General features: G+C 37.1%; 4 protein-coding genes across 4 annotated transcripts; 1 reads left to right on the top strand and 3 right to left on the bottom strand.

The window, feature by feature from the left end:
- Positions 1 to 743: 743 nt before the first annotated feature.
- On the bottom strand, positions 744 to 1469 carry LOC122275981. The gene has a single exon (XM_043085383.1). The coding sequence runs from the start codon at positions 1467 to 1469 to the stop codon at positions 744 to 746; it is 726 nt and encodes a 241-aa protein (XP_042941317.1).
- Positions 1470 to 3595: 2126 nt separating this feature from the next.
- Positions 3596 to 6174, bottom strand: LOC122275977. Its single transcript, XM_043085360.1, has 2 exons — positions 4872 to 6174; positions 3596 to 4518 (listed from the first exon to the last, which is right to left on the bottom strand). Exons 1-2 carry the CDS (start codon positions 6172 to 6174, stop codon positions 3596 to 3598), a joined length of 2226 nt encoding a protein of 741 aa, XP_042941294.1.
- A 1648-nt stretch (positions 6175 to 7822) lies between these two features.
- Positions 7823 to 9551, top strand: LOC122275917 (cytochrome P450 94A1-like). The gene has a single exon (XM_043085263.1). It carries the CDS (start codon positions 7823 to 7825, stop codon positions 9338 to 9340), a length of 1518 nt encoding a protein of 505 aa, XP_042941197.1. The 3' UTR covers positions 9341 to 9551.
- A 968-nt stretch (positions 9552 to 10519) lies between these two features.
- LOC122275916 (exocyst complex component SEC15A-like) lies at positions 10520 to 14248 on the bottom strand. Its single transcript, XM_043085261.1, has 2 exons — positions 14023 to 14248; positions 10520 to 13229 (listed from the first exon to the last, which is right to left on the bottom strand). Exon 2 carries the CDS (start codon positions 13213 to 13215, stop codon positions 10846 to 10848), a length of 2370 nt encoding a protein of 789 aa, XP_042941195.1. The 5' UTR covers positions 13216 to 13229; positions 14023 to 14248; the 3' UTR covers positions 10520 to 10845.
- Positions 14249 to 15853: the final 1605 nt, after the last annotated feature.

Below are 15853 nucleotides of genomic sequence, written 5' to 3'. Positions count from 1 at the left end.
ATAAAGGATATAACAAGGTGTTGAGATTGGCAATCTCAGCTTCTTAATTGAGTGACAAATTTGAGCTAAAAAAAAAACTCAGTGATAAATATTTCATTAGCAAAGGGTTACCACATAATATTATTCCTAATCTCAGCTGCTTAATCATATGAGCCACATCTCTAACACAAGGTTTTGCCAATTTCTTTTTCAATTTTTACCTTTAAAACAGAAAAAAGAAGATAAAAAGCAAACCAAGATGGCATACAGACTGATGCATGGCGGCATGTGCACAAAGGGACATGAAATATATATATATATATATATATATATGATGCGAGATCCTATCATGCCCTTTTAAGCTTGATGATAAACAATAAAGAGAACAAAAATATATTAATTGAGATATAATAAGTGGCCAATCAATACTTTATTACAGAAAAAGGATGGTTTTCTGCTAAGCCTTTGTCGATAAATATAAGCCTTTGTTAATTATCTCATTTTTCCAAAAACTTTTCAAAAAATATTTTCACAAAATTCAATTAAAAAAAACATCTTAGAAAGTTCCAAATATGCCTCAAAATTTTCATTAACTAAACATAGGTAAATCTTTTTTGAAAAATCCTTAGAGATACGGATATTTTTTTTTTTTCCTGATCTCCATGGTAAAACGTACTCCCGTCTCTCTATCACGGCCTTTGTTGTTTTTTTTTTTTTTTTTGAAATCATCAATCAAATCTTTATTGAAAGAAACTTAATACAACTTAGCCATTATAGTATTTTTCCTTCTGTATATCCTGTATGATATCTACTGGACATTCTTCTATCCATACCCTTTCATTAGTAAAAGTAAAAGCTAGTTTAGCTAACTTGTGTGCTATACCATTTGATTCCCTATACACAAATTTAACCCCCCAATTTGGTCTTTCAAGCAACACCTTTCGAACATCCTCAATAATATTCCCATACTCAGCCCAAATTTCTTCATCACTGTTTACTGCATTAACAATCACCTGGGAGTCACCTTCAAGTATTACTGAAGAAAAACCCAATTCTACACTTAGAATTGCAGCTCTCCTTAAAGCCAAGGCTTCAGCCACCAATGGGTTCTGTACATGATCACAGATGGAGCAGAGGCAAGCCAATAACTCACCCTCTGAGTCTCTGATAACCACTCCAGCACCCACCCTTCTGTTCTTTGCATCTACAGCAGCATCCCAATTAACCTTAACTGTCCAACCTGCAGGTTTTTCCCATTTTGTTTTCCTTCTATCATTCGACCCCTTCATAACTGCCTTCTGTTGATCCCTTTGAGCAGAGACAAACTCCCTTAATCCACAACTTGCAGCTTTTATAATGCTTCTCGGGTCATCAAACTTTTTTTCAAACAGCAATGAGTTTCTTCTAAGCCAAATCTTCCTCATAATGCAAGCCACCAACTCAACCTCCTCCCCTTTCAACTGTGAATTCAGTTTCTCCCAAACAACCATAAAATCAGTTTCAAGACAACTCCATTTCTGCACAGGACTACCTTCTTCTGCCGAAACATCTGACGTGGCAGGGCAACACCAAATTACATGCATAGTTGTTTCAGGCACCAGTTCACATACAGGACATCATTCTCCACAATATGCTTCTTATACAGATTCTGTCCAGTGGGAAGTAAGTCATGGCTTGCCTTCCACAAGAAATGTTTTACCACACTTGGGACATTCAAACCCCATATCAGATTCCATCCATTACCTGGATTACATCCTACCGAGGATTCCCCTATTCTCCTCTTCATTCTTTCATGTTCTAGATGGTAAGCATTCTTCACAGAAAATTTACCATCTTGTGATCTACCCCATCTACTCAAAGGAATGCCACATATAGCCTCAGCTTCATCTGCATTAAAAGTTTCAGCAATGAGTTCTTTCTTCCATCCCCTGGTATCATTATCAATAAGCTGCTGTACTTTCGCATCACTTGACAGGTTTCTAATTTGAGATTGGACACTGTGAGTAATTCTGGTTGGTAACCACTTGTCTTTCCAGATCTTTATACTATTGCCATCCCCCACTCTCCATAACATCCCTTCTTTAATTAAATCTAGAGAGGACCACAAGCTTCTCCATACAAGAGAAGGACCATACCCCAACTTAGCTTCCAAGAGGCCCTCATTTTTGAAATACTTCTCTTTCAAAACTTTTGTCACCAAAGCATTCGGATCTGTTAACATTCTCCAACATTGCTTATCAAGCATAGCCTTATTAAAACCTTCAAGGTCTCGGAAACCCAGCCCTCCATTCTTTTTTGATTCTCCCATTTTAAACCAACTCCTCCACTGAATTTTCTTATCATCCTGCTTATGTCCCCACCAACATCTAGCCAAAAGAGATGAAATCTCCTTACACAACCGTCTAGGGAGACTGAAAACACTCATAGCAAAGGTAGGAATTGCTTGAGCTACTGCCTTTAATAAAATCTCTTTTCCAGCCTGTGAAAGAAAAGAATTCTTCCAACTATTAATTTTTGACCAGATCCTTTCCTTCAGATTTCTGAATGTAAAGTATCTTGATCTCCCCACAATAGCTAGAAGACCAAGATATTTTTCATAACTCCCACAAACAGGAACTCTAGCAACTCTTAGGATCTGTGTTCTAGTAGCAGCAGCAGTATTTGAGCTAAAGAAGATGGTGGTCTTCTGCAGATTCAGACATTGACCCGAGGCCTCTTCATATACTTTTAATAAACCTTGGATCTTCAACCATTCGGTAATCTTTGCCCTTCCAAAAATCACACAATCATCCGCAAAGAGTAAGTGGTTTATCCTCATTCCTCCTCTGACTATAGCCACCCCCCTTATGTCCCCTTTTGATTCAACTGAGTTAATCAAGGCACTAAGACCTTCTGCACATACAATAAAGAGGTAAGGGGAGATGGGATCCCCTTGCCTGATTCCTCTAGTAGGTTTAATCATCCTTCCAGGTTCCCCATTAACAAGTACTGAGTAAGAAACTGTTGTCACACATCTCATGATTAAAGAGATCCACTTCTCACCAAACCCCAACTTTCTCATCACAGCCTCCAAATAGGACCACTCTAACCTGTCATATGCCTTTGACATATCAAGTTTGAGAGCCATACTTCCAACCTTACTTCTTTGTCTTGTCTTCATTGTGTGCAAGGTTTCATAGGCAATCATAACATTATCAGTTATGAGTCTTCCCGGGATAAATGCACTTTGATTGCTAGAGATAATGGCAGGGAGCACTTTCTTCAACCTGTTTGCAAGTATCTTTGAAACAAGTTTATAAAGCACGTTACAAAGACTAATAGGTCTAAACTCACTAGCAACCAGAGGATTTTTTATCTTAGGAATCAAAGCTACATGAGTACAATTTAAACCCCTTTCTAAATTGCCCTCCCCATTAAGAAAGTTTAGGACAGCCTTACTTACCTCCTCCCCCACGATGCTCCAGTAAGCTTGATAGAAACAAGCTCCATAACCATCCGAGCCTGGAGACTTCAATGGTCCCATCTGTTTCAAAGCTTCCTCCACCTCCCTTCTTGTAAACTCTCTTTGAAGATCTGCATTCATCTCGCTAGACACCCTAGGTTCCACCTCTTTGATTCAAGCTTCTATGGCTGCCCTTGAGGGTTGTGTTGAGCAGAAAATACCATTAAAGTACTCATAAAAGACCTCTTCTATCTCTTTTTTTTTTGTCACCCTGCTTCCCTGAGAGTTCAATAGCTCCTTAATCTGATTTTTTCTTCTTCTCTGGCTAGCACATGAATGAAAGAATTTTGTATTCTTGTCACCTAGCTGATACCAAATCCTCTTTGCACGTTGTCTCCATTTTAAATCTTCTTGCTCTAACAGGAGCCCCATCTCACCTTGTAGCTGCTTGATCAATTCAATATTATGAGGGCCTTCATTATCTAGTTCAAACTTTAACCTTTCAGTTTTTTGCTTCATAGCAGCACCAAAATCCTTATGTCTTCTTGAACTCCATCGAGTCAGGTCCCCTTGACAATTCAACAGCTTTCCTTGTATTCTTTTTAAGAAACTATCACCTGCTACCCATCTCTTCCAAGCTCCATCTACCACAAGCTCTCCTTCTTCATCTCGAATCCACTTTGCTTCAAATCTGAAAACTCTCCTCCTCATTTTTTGCACTATCAGTTCATGCCTCATATAAAGCAGGAGGGCTTTATGGTCAGATTGTGCTACTGGTAAAACCTCAACTTCTCTAAATTTGAAGGATTCAGACCATTGATGGTTTGCAACTGCTCTGTCCAACCTTTCTTTTGTAAAAGTATTATCACCATATTTATTACTCCAAGTATACATACTGCCCTTCCACCCCAAATCAAAAATACAATTTTCTTCCAAAACTTTTCTGAACTCTTCCATTTGGGTTTCTGATCTAGGTTTCCCACCCATCTTCTCTGCTTGACAAACAACTTCATTGAAATCTCCAATGATGCACCAAGGCTGATCTGGTGAAGGCTTTAGTAATGACAAAAGCTTCCATGACCCTTTTCTCTTGCTTGCTTCAGGATGCCCATAGAAACCAGTAAAAATCTATGGTGGTTTATTTTCCTCACTTTTTACAATTGCATTAATATGGTAAAGGGAGAAATTGAGAATCTCCACTTCCACCTCTTGGTTCCACATCAAAACCAATCCCCCTTTTCTACCCAAAGCCTCTACCACAAAACATCCCTCCATATACAACCTCTTCTTTATACCTTCAAATCTGCTTGCACCTAACTTTGTTTCCATTAAAAAGACCATTTTGGGTTTATTTTCATTCACTAATAGGTGAAGGTTTTGAACTGTCCGAAGATTCCCAAGCCCTCGGCAGTTCTAACTTAGTATTTTCATAATGGTTGGCAGGGCTGACAAGCAGCCTCCGCCAATCCCAAAACCACACTTTCATCCCCCTCATTAGTATCCCTTCTACTCTTTTTTGAGATGCCCTCACAACTGTCATCAGAAAAATCACCTCTCAAACTACGTTTTCCCCCAACTGAGGCCTCCTTAACATTACTTCTTCCTACAATACGTGCCCTCCTCTTCCACCTCCCCTTTTCTAACACCTCCTTTCCTCCACACAATCCTTTCTCATTTTGAAGAAGCAATTGAGAATTAGACTCAGATTCAGTATACAAGAGACCCTCCTTAGCAGTTGCCAAAATTTGAGCATCATCCATCCCCTCCCTACTTGCATTATCAACGATCTCATTTCTCTCAGTTTTTTCTACAAACACCTTATCTGCCCCTTCCTTTTTTGCTTCACACGACCCCTTACTTTTTTTTAAAACATCCACCATCTCATCCTCAAAGACCTCATCAACTGGTGTAGTTGAATATCCTGCTTTTGACATCCCTCCCTTACCCATACTACCACGATTAAACTCTCTTTCTTCCTCGGCACATCCTTCTCTGGAACTATACCTATTATTTTCTGTAATATTCCCCCTATCCGTGTGGTAAGTTCGAAGCCAAGTACCATATTGAGATCCACCACCCCTCCCATCCAATCCTACACAACCTTCTGCTCCATGTACTAATCTTCCGCATTTGAAACAAATTTTAGGAAGTTTTTCATAGCTCAAAGGCACCCAAATTTTGGATCCCAGCACGTTCGCAGTTCTTCCCCGTGCTATCGATTTCCTCAGGTCTAATTCAATCTTCACTCTCAAGTACCGTCCCCATCCTATCCCATCTTCACGTACGTCTACTTCTTTTACATTTCCAATAGTTTTTCCAATCTGAGTTCCAACTTCTAGATTCATACAGGCCAATGGTAAATTGTTCAGATGCACCCAAAAGGCTTCGTAGTCAAAATTCATCTTCTGTGGAAGGGTAAAACCATCAAAAGGTTTCAACAATAGTAGTTGATTGTCAAACAACCAAGGTTTTCCGTCCAGAACTCGCTGTTTATCCTTCTGGTTGTCAAACGTTACTACAAATAGATTTGGAAGAATATCATGAAAAGTGAATGATCCTGCCAATCTCCAAATGTTATTCATCGTAGATCTAATCACTTCCTTGTTAACTTTACGATCTGAGATCAGTTTTCCTACAAGACTCTTATCTCCCTTTGCCTTCACCCTCCCCAAGTGTACTGCATTAAGATCAATCACAGCATTCTCCTCCTCTGTTAGTTGCAGTTTATCCCATCTATCCTCTAGATCATCCATCACTACCTGAAGTAGACTCCTCCTCCCCCACTCTAAGAGCAGCCGAGACTAACCCTTCACCCAACCTTTCTCTCCAGAGAAAGCTCATAAAAGACTCGTTACAAAGCATCACGGCCTTTGTTGTTGGACGTTGATATGTTCGCCTCTCCTAGGGGCTACCGTTACTTATTTTATTGTTTTTTATTTTTTTAAAATATTTTTTTAAAAATTTACAACATTATTAAAAAATAATTTTTTTAATTATAAAATTAAAAAAATAGAAAAAAATATCAACGATAGCGAGGTGGGACAATCACATGGATTTTCGTTGTTGGTTCGTTCTTTTACTATTTGAAAAAACTATTATTGAAACTTTCTTGCCAAGCATTGTATATGTTATTCTATAAAATTTGTTTTCAATTAAAGAAAAAATATTCAACTAATTTATAGCTATATTCAACTTTCTCGGACAGTGAAATACATCTGTCATTCGCATGGTATAGTGGTAGCTATATTCAACTTTCTAATCGTATGCTGCTTTTATTCAACTTTCTCGGACAGTGGGATCGATCTGTTACACAATGCCAGAAATATATTCATACACTATACTTGCATGATCCAAAAATAGTGTCAATTATATAATATTTTAAAAATTTTATATATAATCATACGTATTTTTTTATATATTTTATTAATATAATTAATTATTTATTAAAAAAATTAATATAAGTGTGAATAGAATTGAGTTTTAGGTAAATAACAATAGTTGGCAACATCTACTTCAAGTCTTCAAGTATTATTATTATTATTATTATACCATAAATGTTTGACGTACGACTGTCTCACCAATCAAAAGTTCAAATCAAAATCAAACCATATTGTGATATATATTGGTGACTCACCACTCAGATAGAATTACTTAATAAGATTTTTTTAAATAAACCTTATATAGTATGTTTAGTATTTTCCTATTATTATTTCATTCTTTTTTTAAATGAATTCTCTCTCTCTCTCTCTCTTAATATGTCTTTAATTTCCATCTTTGAAAGAATAAAATTAAGGAAATTAGTATATTTGCATCATTATATAACACGGTGTACGAACTCACACCATTGGTGTTACTTTCGTGTTATGCTATGGATTTTATTCCTCACAGCGTTGAAAAAAAAAATTAATAATTATGAATAAAAGTTTTATTTCATTTTTTTTCATACATTTTTTTGTTTTTATTAAAGGATTTTTCATTTTTTTAAATTGAAATTAAACATGATATATACATGATATGTCTTGTCTTCCCAATCATAAATTGCTTAAAAAAGATTTTATTGCTTCGTCAAAAGTTTAAGGTTTGAAATAAAAATATATTATACATATATATTATATATAATATAAATCTTATAATATCTACTATATAATATTTGTATGAATTTCTTAAATGATATTAAATATATAGTAAATATTATATATAAAGCAAGATTATATAATTATCTGTCCCATTTAAGATCTTAAACTCAGTAATTAACTACCTCTACCCAAAAAGAAAAAAAGAAAAAAAAAAAAAAACTTCTATACATATATATCTTGTCCACTATAAAGCCTTCACTGCGGACATATCCCCGTCATTTTCTTTAATCCATCCATTTCGTTCATCTCTCTCTCTCTCCCGACTATGGAGCTCTTCTCTGCCCAATCCTTCCTCCTCTTCTTCCTTCTCTCTCTTTACGTCTATCTCCTCTTTAACGGTACTTCCAAAAAGAAATCCATCAACAAAGGTTTTAAGTCGTACCCCATACTCGGAACGCTGCCTGAATTTTGGCAAAACCGACACCGTTTTCTTGATTGGACAACAGAAACTCTCAGTAGCTGTCCCACAAACACAGCTATATTTCGACGTCCCGGCAAGACAGGTATCATCACCGCAAACCCATCCAACATTGAGCGCATGCTCAAGACCAACTTCGAAAACTATCCCAAAGGCGACCGCTTCATAGCTCTTCTCCAAGATTTTCTTGGCCGAGGAATCTTCAACTCCGACGGAGAACTCTGGAAGGTCCAGAGAAAAACCGCTAGCTATGAATTCAACACCAAATCGCTGCGCAACTTCGTCATGGAAAACGTAACCGTGGAGATCAATACGAGACTTATTCCGATTCTGACAAGAGCCTCCGAAACAGTACGCGTCTTGGATTTGCAGGACATTTTGGAGCGCTTTGCATTCGACAACGTTTGCAAACTGGCGTTTAACGTCGACCCAGGCTGTCTCGGCGGTGATGGAACCTCCGGAGCGGAGTTCATGCGGGCTTTCGAGGACGCTGCATCGCTTAGCTCCGGAAGGTTCATGTATGTCATCCCAGTTATGGCGAAGATTAACAAGTTTCTGAACATTGGACCAGAGCGAAGGTTAAGAAACGCAATCAAGACGGTCCATGAATTTGCGGATGATATTATTCAGTCGAGAGCGGAACAGAAGGTTGAAAAAGAAGCAGACCTGTTGTCCCGGTTCATGGCAAACGAAGAAAACTCGCCCGAATTTCTCCGGGATATCGTCATAAGCTTCATTCTTGCAGGACGGGACACGACCTCTTCGGCTTTGAGCTGGTTCTTTTGGCTCCTGTCGTCGAGACCTGAAGTGGAGCAAAACATATTGCAGGAGTTGGAAAAAATCCGAGTTCAGAATGGAAAAGATATAGGCGATTCGTACAGCTTTGACGAGCTCCGGGAGATGCATTATCTGCATGCGGCAATCACTGAAGCCATGAGACTGTACCCCCCCGTACCGATTGATAGTAAAGCTTGTCTAAATGACGATATCATGCCGGACGGCACGTTCGTGAAGAAGGGATGGTTTGTGTCGTACCACACGTACGCGATGGGGAGGATGGAGAGCATGTGGGGAGAAAATTGCCTTGAGTTTTTGCCGGAAAGATGGCTAGAAAATGGAGTGTGTCGGCAAGAGAGCCCTTTTAGGTTTCCAGTTTTCCATGCCGGACCGAGAATGTGTCTGGGAAAAGACATGGCGTATATTCAGATGAAATCGATTGCAGCATCAGTGATGGAGAGATTTGAGATCGAAGCGGAGGATAAGGACAAGGATCTGGACACTTTGTTGTCATTGACTCTGAGGATCAAAGGTGGCTTACCCGTGAATGTGAGGAAGAGATCAGCATGTGTGGATGCCATCAATTGATCATCTCCACATGAATTATAAGGTCCAGGTTTTACAAAACAGATAAGATTTCCTCCCATTATCGATATGAATGCATGAACTATGTACAAGAGAATTGTCATGTAGGAATCTTAGACCTTTATTTTTTTAATTATGTAGGAATCTTAGACCTAAAAGATTATATGATCTATTTATGAATAATTACTGAAAATGAGAAGCATCTTCAAGTTAATTAGATGGTTGAAGATACTGCCACGAATGCTAATTCTAAAAACAATAATTCTTTTCATTATACATACAAAATGATATTTTCACTACTTTAGGTTATTAGAAACTATGTATAAAGAAAACCCCTCGAGTGCATCCCACTTTATGGTTGAGAAGCTGCCTCCAGCATCCAACCCCATTCCATTTACTTAAATTGATAGGGCATCCCAAAACCAGATTCAAATATTATTTTTCAATCTGTAAATAACAGTGTTATTATAGCACACACCCATTAATGGGTCTGGAATCCATTGTTTCATCTGCCGCCCCGTTTTTAGAAAGGCAGGAGCTGGCATTTGAGGTGGAGCCATTGGACAAATTCAGCAATTCCTTGACACAAACACGCTGTACAGTTTGAAATAAGAATTTTGCTACATACAAACAAAATCGTGTACTAATCTACATACTAATACTAATTCATTCATATTTAAAATTTAAATTAATATTATTTTCAATTAAATCAACTTTTGACCAATCACATTCAATTGATGCACATATTAGTGTGCAGTTGTGCTTGCAACTAGATTTTTCCTTAAAATAAAATAGAAACTATTACAAAGCTCAGAGAGTATTAAATAACAAGAAATCAAATTTGAAAGAAATTATCAGGAAGCCTCTACATAGAGCTGTAATCGATCCATTGAAGAACCCTTACTTCTCATGAGGAAGCCTACATGATGGCCATTTCAACAGAGGAAAAGTGCCAAACTCGCGAATAGAAGGCTGGCACCACAATCATTGAGACTGTGAAAGCAACACAAGTACAAAAAGCAAAGTGCTAACACGTTCTTTCCCGACAATAATGGACTGACTAGAAGTTTCTAGGAAAAATCAAATATAAAAGATGGAAGCAGCAATGCTTTTACATGACCTTAAATTGATTAGGCAAAGGAAATGTGAGCGAATTTTATCATACCAACATAAGTCAAAACGAAAATCAAAGAATCCTACTCATTCTGAACATCAACAAGAAAGATACAAAAGTATATGTTCAAAAGTGGGGAAAAAAGGAGTTCTAATCTAGATGCAAATATATAACTCGAGCTTTTTTTCTGACATGAACACTCGTCAAGGTAGGACTTTTCAAATCCACCCAAGACTCAACTTCAGAAACACGAATCCACCAGCCACAACTGTGTATTAGGTAATCCAAGGGATTTGCTAGTGCAAAATCTAACCTAGGATGACTGAGTCTATAACTCATTCCAAGCCTACCTTCTGAACTTTAGGTTGCACCCTAATGTATATTTCAAGCCTTATTAATTGAAGTCCTTCAGTCTTTTCTTCAGTATATCCATTGATTTCTTCCGTGCACTTTGCTTCGCATTCCTGCTTGAAAGGCTTCCAAAGATCCCATCCGGAGAATCCTTGAATTTCTCATATATACTGGCCACCTTCTTGCAATCCAATGCATTATAGTTTTTCTCCCTTGTCACTGGATTGATGAAGTCATCTGGCTGGCTGCTTAACAAAAGATTTATCAATTGTCGCGCTTGTATTAAAAAGCCTCTAAAACTACCTTCCTTGTATATTTCACTCAGACCAGTGCTATGGAACTTCTCATCTGCAAAAGACTCCAGCATCTTTAGATCATTATCAATACCCATAACAGCATTAGCATTGAACCGCTTGACGCTATCACTGAGAAAAGCTGCCACTATTGAGTTGGATATATGATCAAGAGCTCGACCTCCAACCTTGAAGAGAGCATCTAAAGGTAAAATTTGTTGTGCTGTTGACATAATACTGTCAAGGTAATAGATCAGTTCATTCATATTCTCATTCCCATTCTGAGCTATTTCCTCTGAATTCCAATTGATACTTTCTGTTAGTGTCATAAACTCATCTAACTTGGAGTTCACCAAACTCAGCAAAGAATTGTAGGCTACATCCCTTGAAGCTCTGAGAGTCACCTTGGCATTTAAACTAGCTTGAGGCCTTTCAACTGATCGAGCAGGCATCCCACAAAGTTGGGCCGCATATCGAAGAAAAAAATCACAACTTCTTTCAAGAACAGATATGTTCGCAGCAATCTGCATGGCCTGAGACACGCCAATGGTGCCACTACTAATTGTATTTAGTATTGATTCATTTAAAACATCACTCAATATTTTGTCCAGATACTTCTTCACAACATCATAAACATTAGAATGCACCCCGTGAGACAAGTAATCAACAGACCCTTTAATGAATGATCTTATAATGCGGCAGGCATCAGGTACCATGGAGGAGAATGGCGCAATATAAGGGAAAGCTGGCATTATATTTGAGGTCTGGAGGTTAAATGCCAAAACATTATTCTCATAGTCAGTATCTTTTTTCAATATCATCTGCTCATAGGTGTCACTGGCAATAATATTAACAATTTGTTGACGACACTCTTCCAAAAGAAGCTCATAGTATTTGTCTCGACTCCTATCAAGCACCTCCAGAAGTGGACCAACCTCATACCCAAATTGTCTAAGAGTAGATCCAAGAAGTGTGACGTAATCCTTCACCAGGAGAAGGTGGGTAGCAGAATCCATATGAGAGAACTGTTCCTCCAACACCGATGTCATTTTAGAAATAGCAATTTCCCACATTGTCTTGACCTGATCAGCTGACAACAGCCCCCCAGCAGTCCTCAGGACCCGATCCTCCACTATAAAGTAACCAGCAATTTGAGCCAAAAAGGTCTGATAGGATTCAACAAAAGGTTGTGCAGAAGAAATTTGCAAGTCTGAACTGAGCTGCAATACTCTGTTTTTATAGTAATATTCACGAAACTGCTCTTGGATTCCAAGACAAGTATGAATGTGATATGCCCGGTATAGAGGTATCAGATCAAACTTCAATACAGAATCTTCATCAATTTCCTCAACATCTAACATATATGCAAAATCTCCTAAACCAAATACACTCTGTTCCTCGGCTTTCCTCTGGCATTCCAGCATTTCATCATCCCTCTGGCGAGCTGATGCAGCATGGCCTATTGCTGTCTGTCCAATATTCTTTCCAGAACTCCGTATGTGAACTAACCATTCATTAAACTGACTACGCACTTTCTTTTCAATGTGCAGTCTAATCACTGGAACTGTTTTCTCTATCACCATTCTTAGTGCCTTGACAGGAATATTCTGCAAGTGATTCTTTTCAATCAAATCCAGAGTCTTCAATGCAGGGTAAAACTGGCCTTCAGATATATGATTGTTACATTTAACACAAAGATCCAATACCAGCACACAAAAGTTAGACATTTTAATAGATTCAGTCACATTCTTCTTGATGGAATAAGATTCAAGAAGCTCCTCAAGTTTTATTAAAAGAGCACTGCCAACCTCTTGCAGTTTAAAATTATCACTTGAGAGTTCACCTTTCAACTCTTCAGCATCAACCAGCACACCGCGAAGTTCATCAACTGCCAAAATGAATTCCTCGTAGTGGGTCTTGCAGAGCTCCTCTATTTCAACTTCCTTCTTCTTCACAACAGCTCTTAGCTGGTGAAGGAGCGCTTCAGGCCGCCCCATCTCAAATGCGTGCCGGACAATAGGACCCAGATCATCTCCATTCCCAATCAAAGTTGCATTGACCAATTCCTCTCCCGCATCCCCATTTTCTGCAACAGGTCTCCTCTTTGGTTTTGTATCCATTTTTCTGATCAATCCTAGAAATAAAAAAAGATGAATAAATAAAATGGTAAAATGAAAAATGTCCAAATGGAAAACTTCTTGTTACCTATAAAATATATCTCAGAGACCCACAACTCTGATGTCACCTGTACCAAATCCTTGGAAAACCTTTTTCCATTACTCAAATGGATGTTGTAACCATTTGCGTGCGCATATGTATAGGGTTTAGAAAGTTCATTCATAACAAATATTATAACAGTTTTTTTTTTCCTCAAAAGATATTGACCATTATCGTACCCACAACATGTTGACAGTAAACAGTAATCCCCCAGCGGGGGACGCGACTACGATAAAGAATCAATAAAAATCATACTCATCCTAAGATTCCACAGAAACCCCCCCCCCCCCCCCCCCCCCAAAAAAAAAAAAAAAAAACTTTGGGGGTCCAACTCTTATAAAGAAAATGAAATGATATTCTTCAATTGGAAAACGAACAGGGAAAGAAAAAGAGTAATTAAAGAAATGGGAAGCATGCTTGGAATAGACATTTACAAATGGGCTCCAATCAAACAAATCAGTGAATAATAATAAGCAATCACTAGACGCATACTTAGAATTAGATATCAAGAAGATGGAGATATGTGCTCCTTTTAACCAACCAAACCCACAATCAACGAAGATAACAAAAACAAGAAGCAAAGCACAAATCTGCTCCCACCGAAACGGGTTGAACAAGCAAAACAAGAAAGAAAAAGAAAACAGAAACCACGAGAAGACCAAATACATTCAAGGAAAGGAGAGCTATGATCATGGCACGGACTTACTCACCGTTAGATACAGAAGCTGGTCGAAGTCCTCCTCAAAACTAAAAGGGTTTACAGAGAAATGAAAAATTATCTGCGAAATCGTTCTCCCTTTCTCGTTATTCTCGGGGGATCTTCTTCTCACCTTGTCTGCCGTCTACTTTGTCGCCTTTATTCCCCACTACTGTTTGTGTAGTACCGCAACACTTTTTTTTTTCGAAAGCGGGAATTGCTAATTCCACGCCTTGTTTTACGTTTTCCAGTGTGTGTGCTGGCCATTGTTTTTTTCATTCAACCTCGTTTTTAATGTGGTATTTAAAATTACAGAAAATATACACTTAAAATTAAAACCCCATTCTTGTTATCTCCAAAATTTATAAGATTGTATAGAACAAGCAAGGCTAAGCTGTAAGGATTACATTCCATTATAACAGTCATTTGCAAGCTTATTTATGGAAGCTCACCATCGACTTTTTATAATAATATTTATTAAAAAATTATATTCTCAAATTAATGTGTAAAACATACGTAGTGTTTTGATTTGAGAGATAAATTTAAAAATTTGAATATTATAAATCATTTAAGTGTTGTGTATGGTTAGGAGTGCAAGGACTGGAAAAATCGACCTGACTGGACAAAATCAAACTTTAGACCGGTCGGTCTCGATCCTATAAATTATGGACCGAAACCATTTGGTCCGATCTTGGGGTATATAAATTTTGGACCGGACTGAACTCATATATATATATTTAAAAAATATTTTTAATAATTTAATATATTATTTTTATATAATAATTATATAAGTTAATGATATAATTTTCATTTAATTTATTATTATTGCCCATATAAAATATTTTTTAATGACTTAGTTACATAATCTATATTAATAATTCAATTAATTTTAATTTAGTAATTTTAAGTACTTTTTTTATTAATTTATTTAGAAAAAATTAAAAATTAATTAGATCAGACTGAATGGTTCTTATGGATGTTCAGTCCATTCCAGTTGGGAAAAAGTGATGGCCAAAATTTTCAGTCCATCACCCCCAAACTTGATCGGATCGATTTACACCTCTACGTATTGTGTACTCTTCACACCAACTTGAGAATAGAATAATTATATTTCTTCATTGATTTCTTCTACTTATAGTAGTCTTACACTACACACCTACTAACGTGGATTTGTATTTGTTTTTCCTCGATAAATGTGTGGTGTAAGATTGCTTAATATAATTTTTCTTCGTCATTATATATCTCACCATTCGATAATCTTTATATTTTTATGGTTTTTTAAATAAATATAGAAACTTGAAATGATATTAAATAGAAAAATATAAAAGTAATTAAATAATTGTGTAGTTACTAACAAGATAAATCCAACCATTATATTCATATTAAATAGTTTAGTTTTTCTCGTACTATGATTTAGAATATATATATTGTAAAATATAATAGATATAAAAGTGATAAATATGGTGTTAATATAAATGATAAATATCAGAAGATTAAAACGTCTCAGTAATTTAATTTTAAATAATATAAGTAATAGTGTTTGAGCAAATCATATAAAGAAATAAAAATTAAATGAGCATACATCTTATACAAACGCAATTGTTTCAAGCAACCTCCGCACATCTTCAGCTTGTATCCTGTTCATTGTCTCGTCGCCGAAGTAAACTATGATTCATATCACAAGAATCTTGGATATGCTGCAGCCTTGGCCTCCTTTCCCACCAAGATTTCATGTGTGTTGAATCAAGGAATGAGACTTCTAAGAAACTGCCGACCAAATTAAAGACGGATTAGGAAATATCTCTCTCAACTTATCCAATCCATCATGTGCTTTTTGTGGGTCT

This window comes from Carya illinoinensis, chromosome 9, assembly GCF_018687715.1.
Source record: "Carya illinoinensis cultivar Pawnee chromosome 9, C.illinoinensisPawnee_v1, whole genome shotgun sequence".
Lineage (NCBI taxonomy): Eukaryota > Viridiplantae > Streptophyta > Magnoliopsida > Fagales > Juglandaceae > Carya > Carya illinoinensis.
The sequence above is the reverse complement of the archived record's forward strand: the minus strand, read 5'-3'. Positions and strand labels throughout refer to the sequence as shown.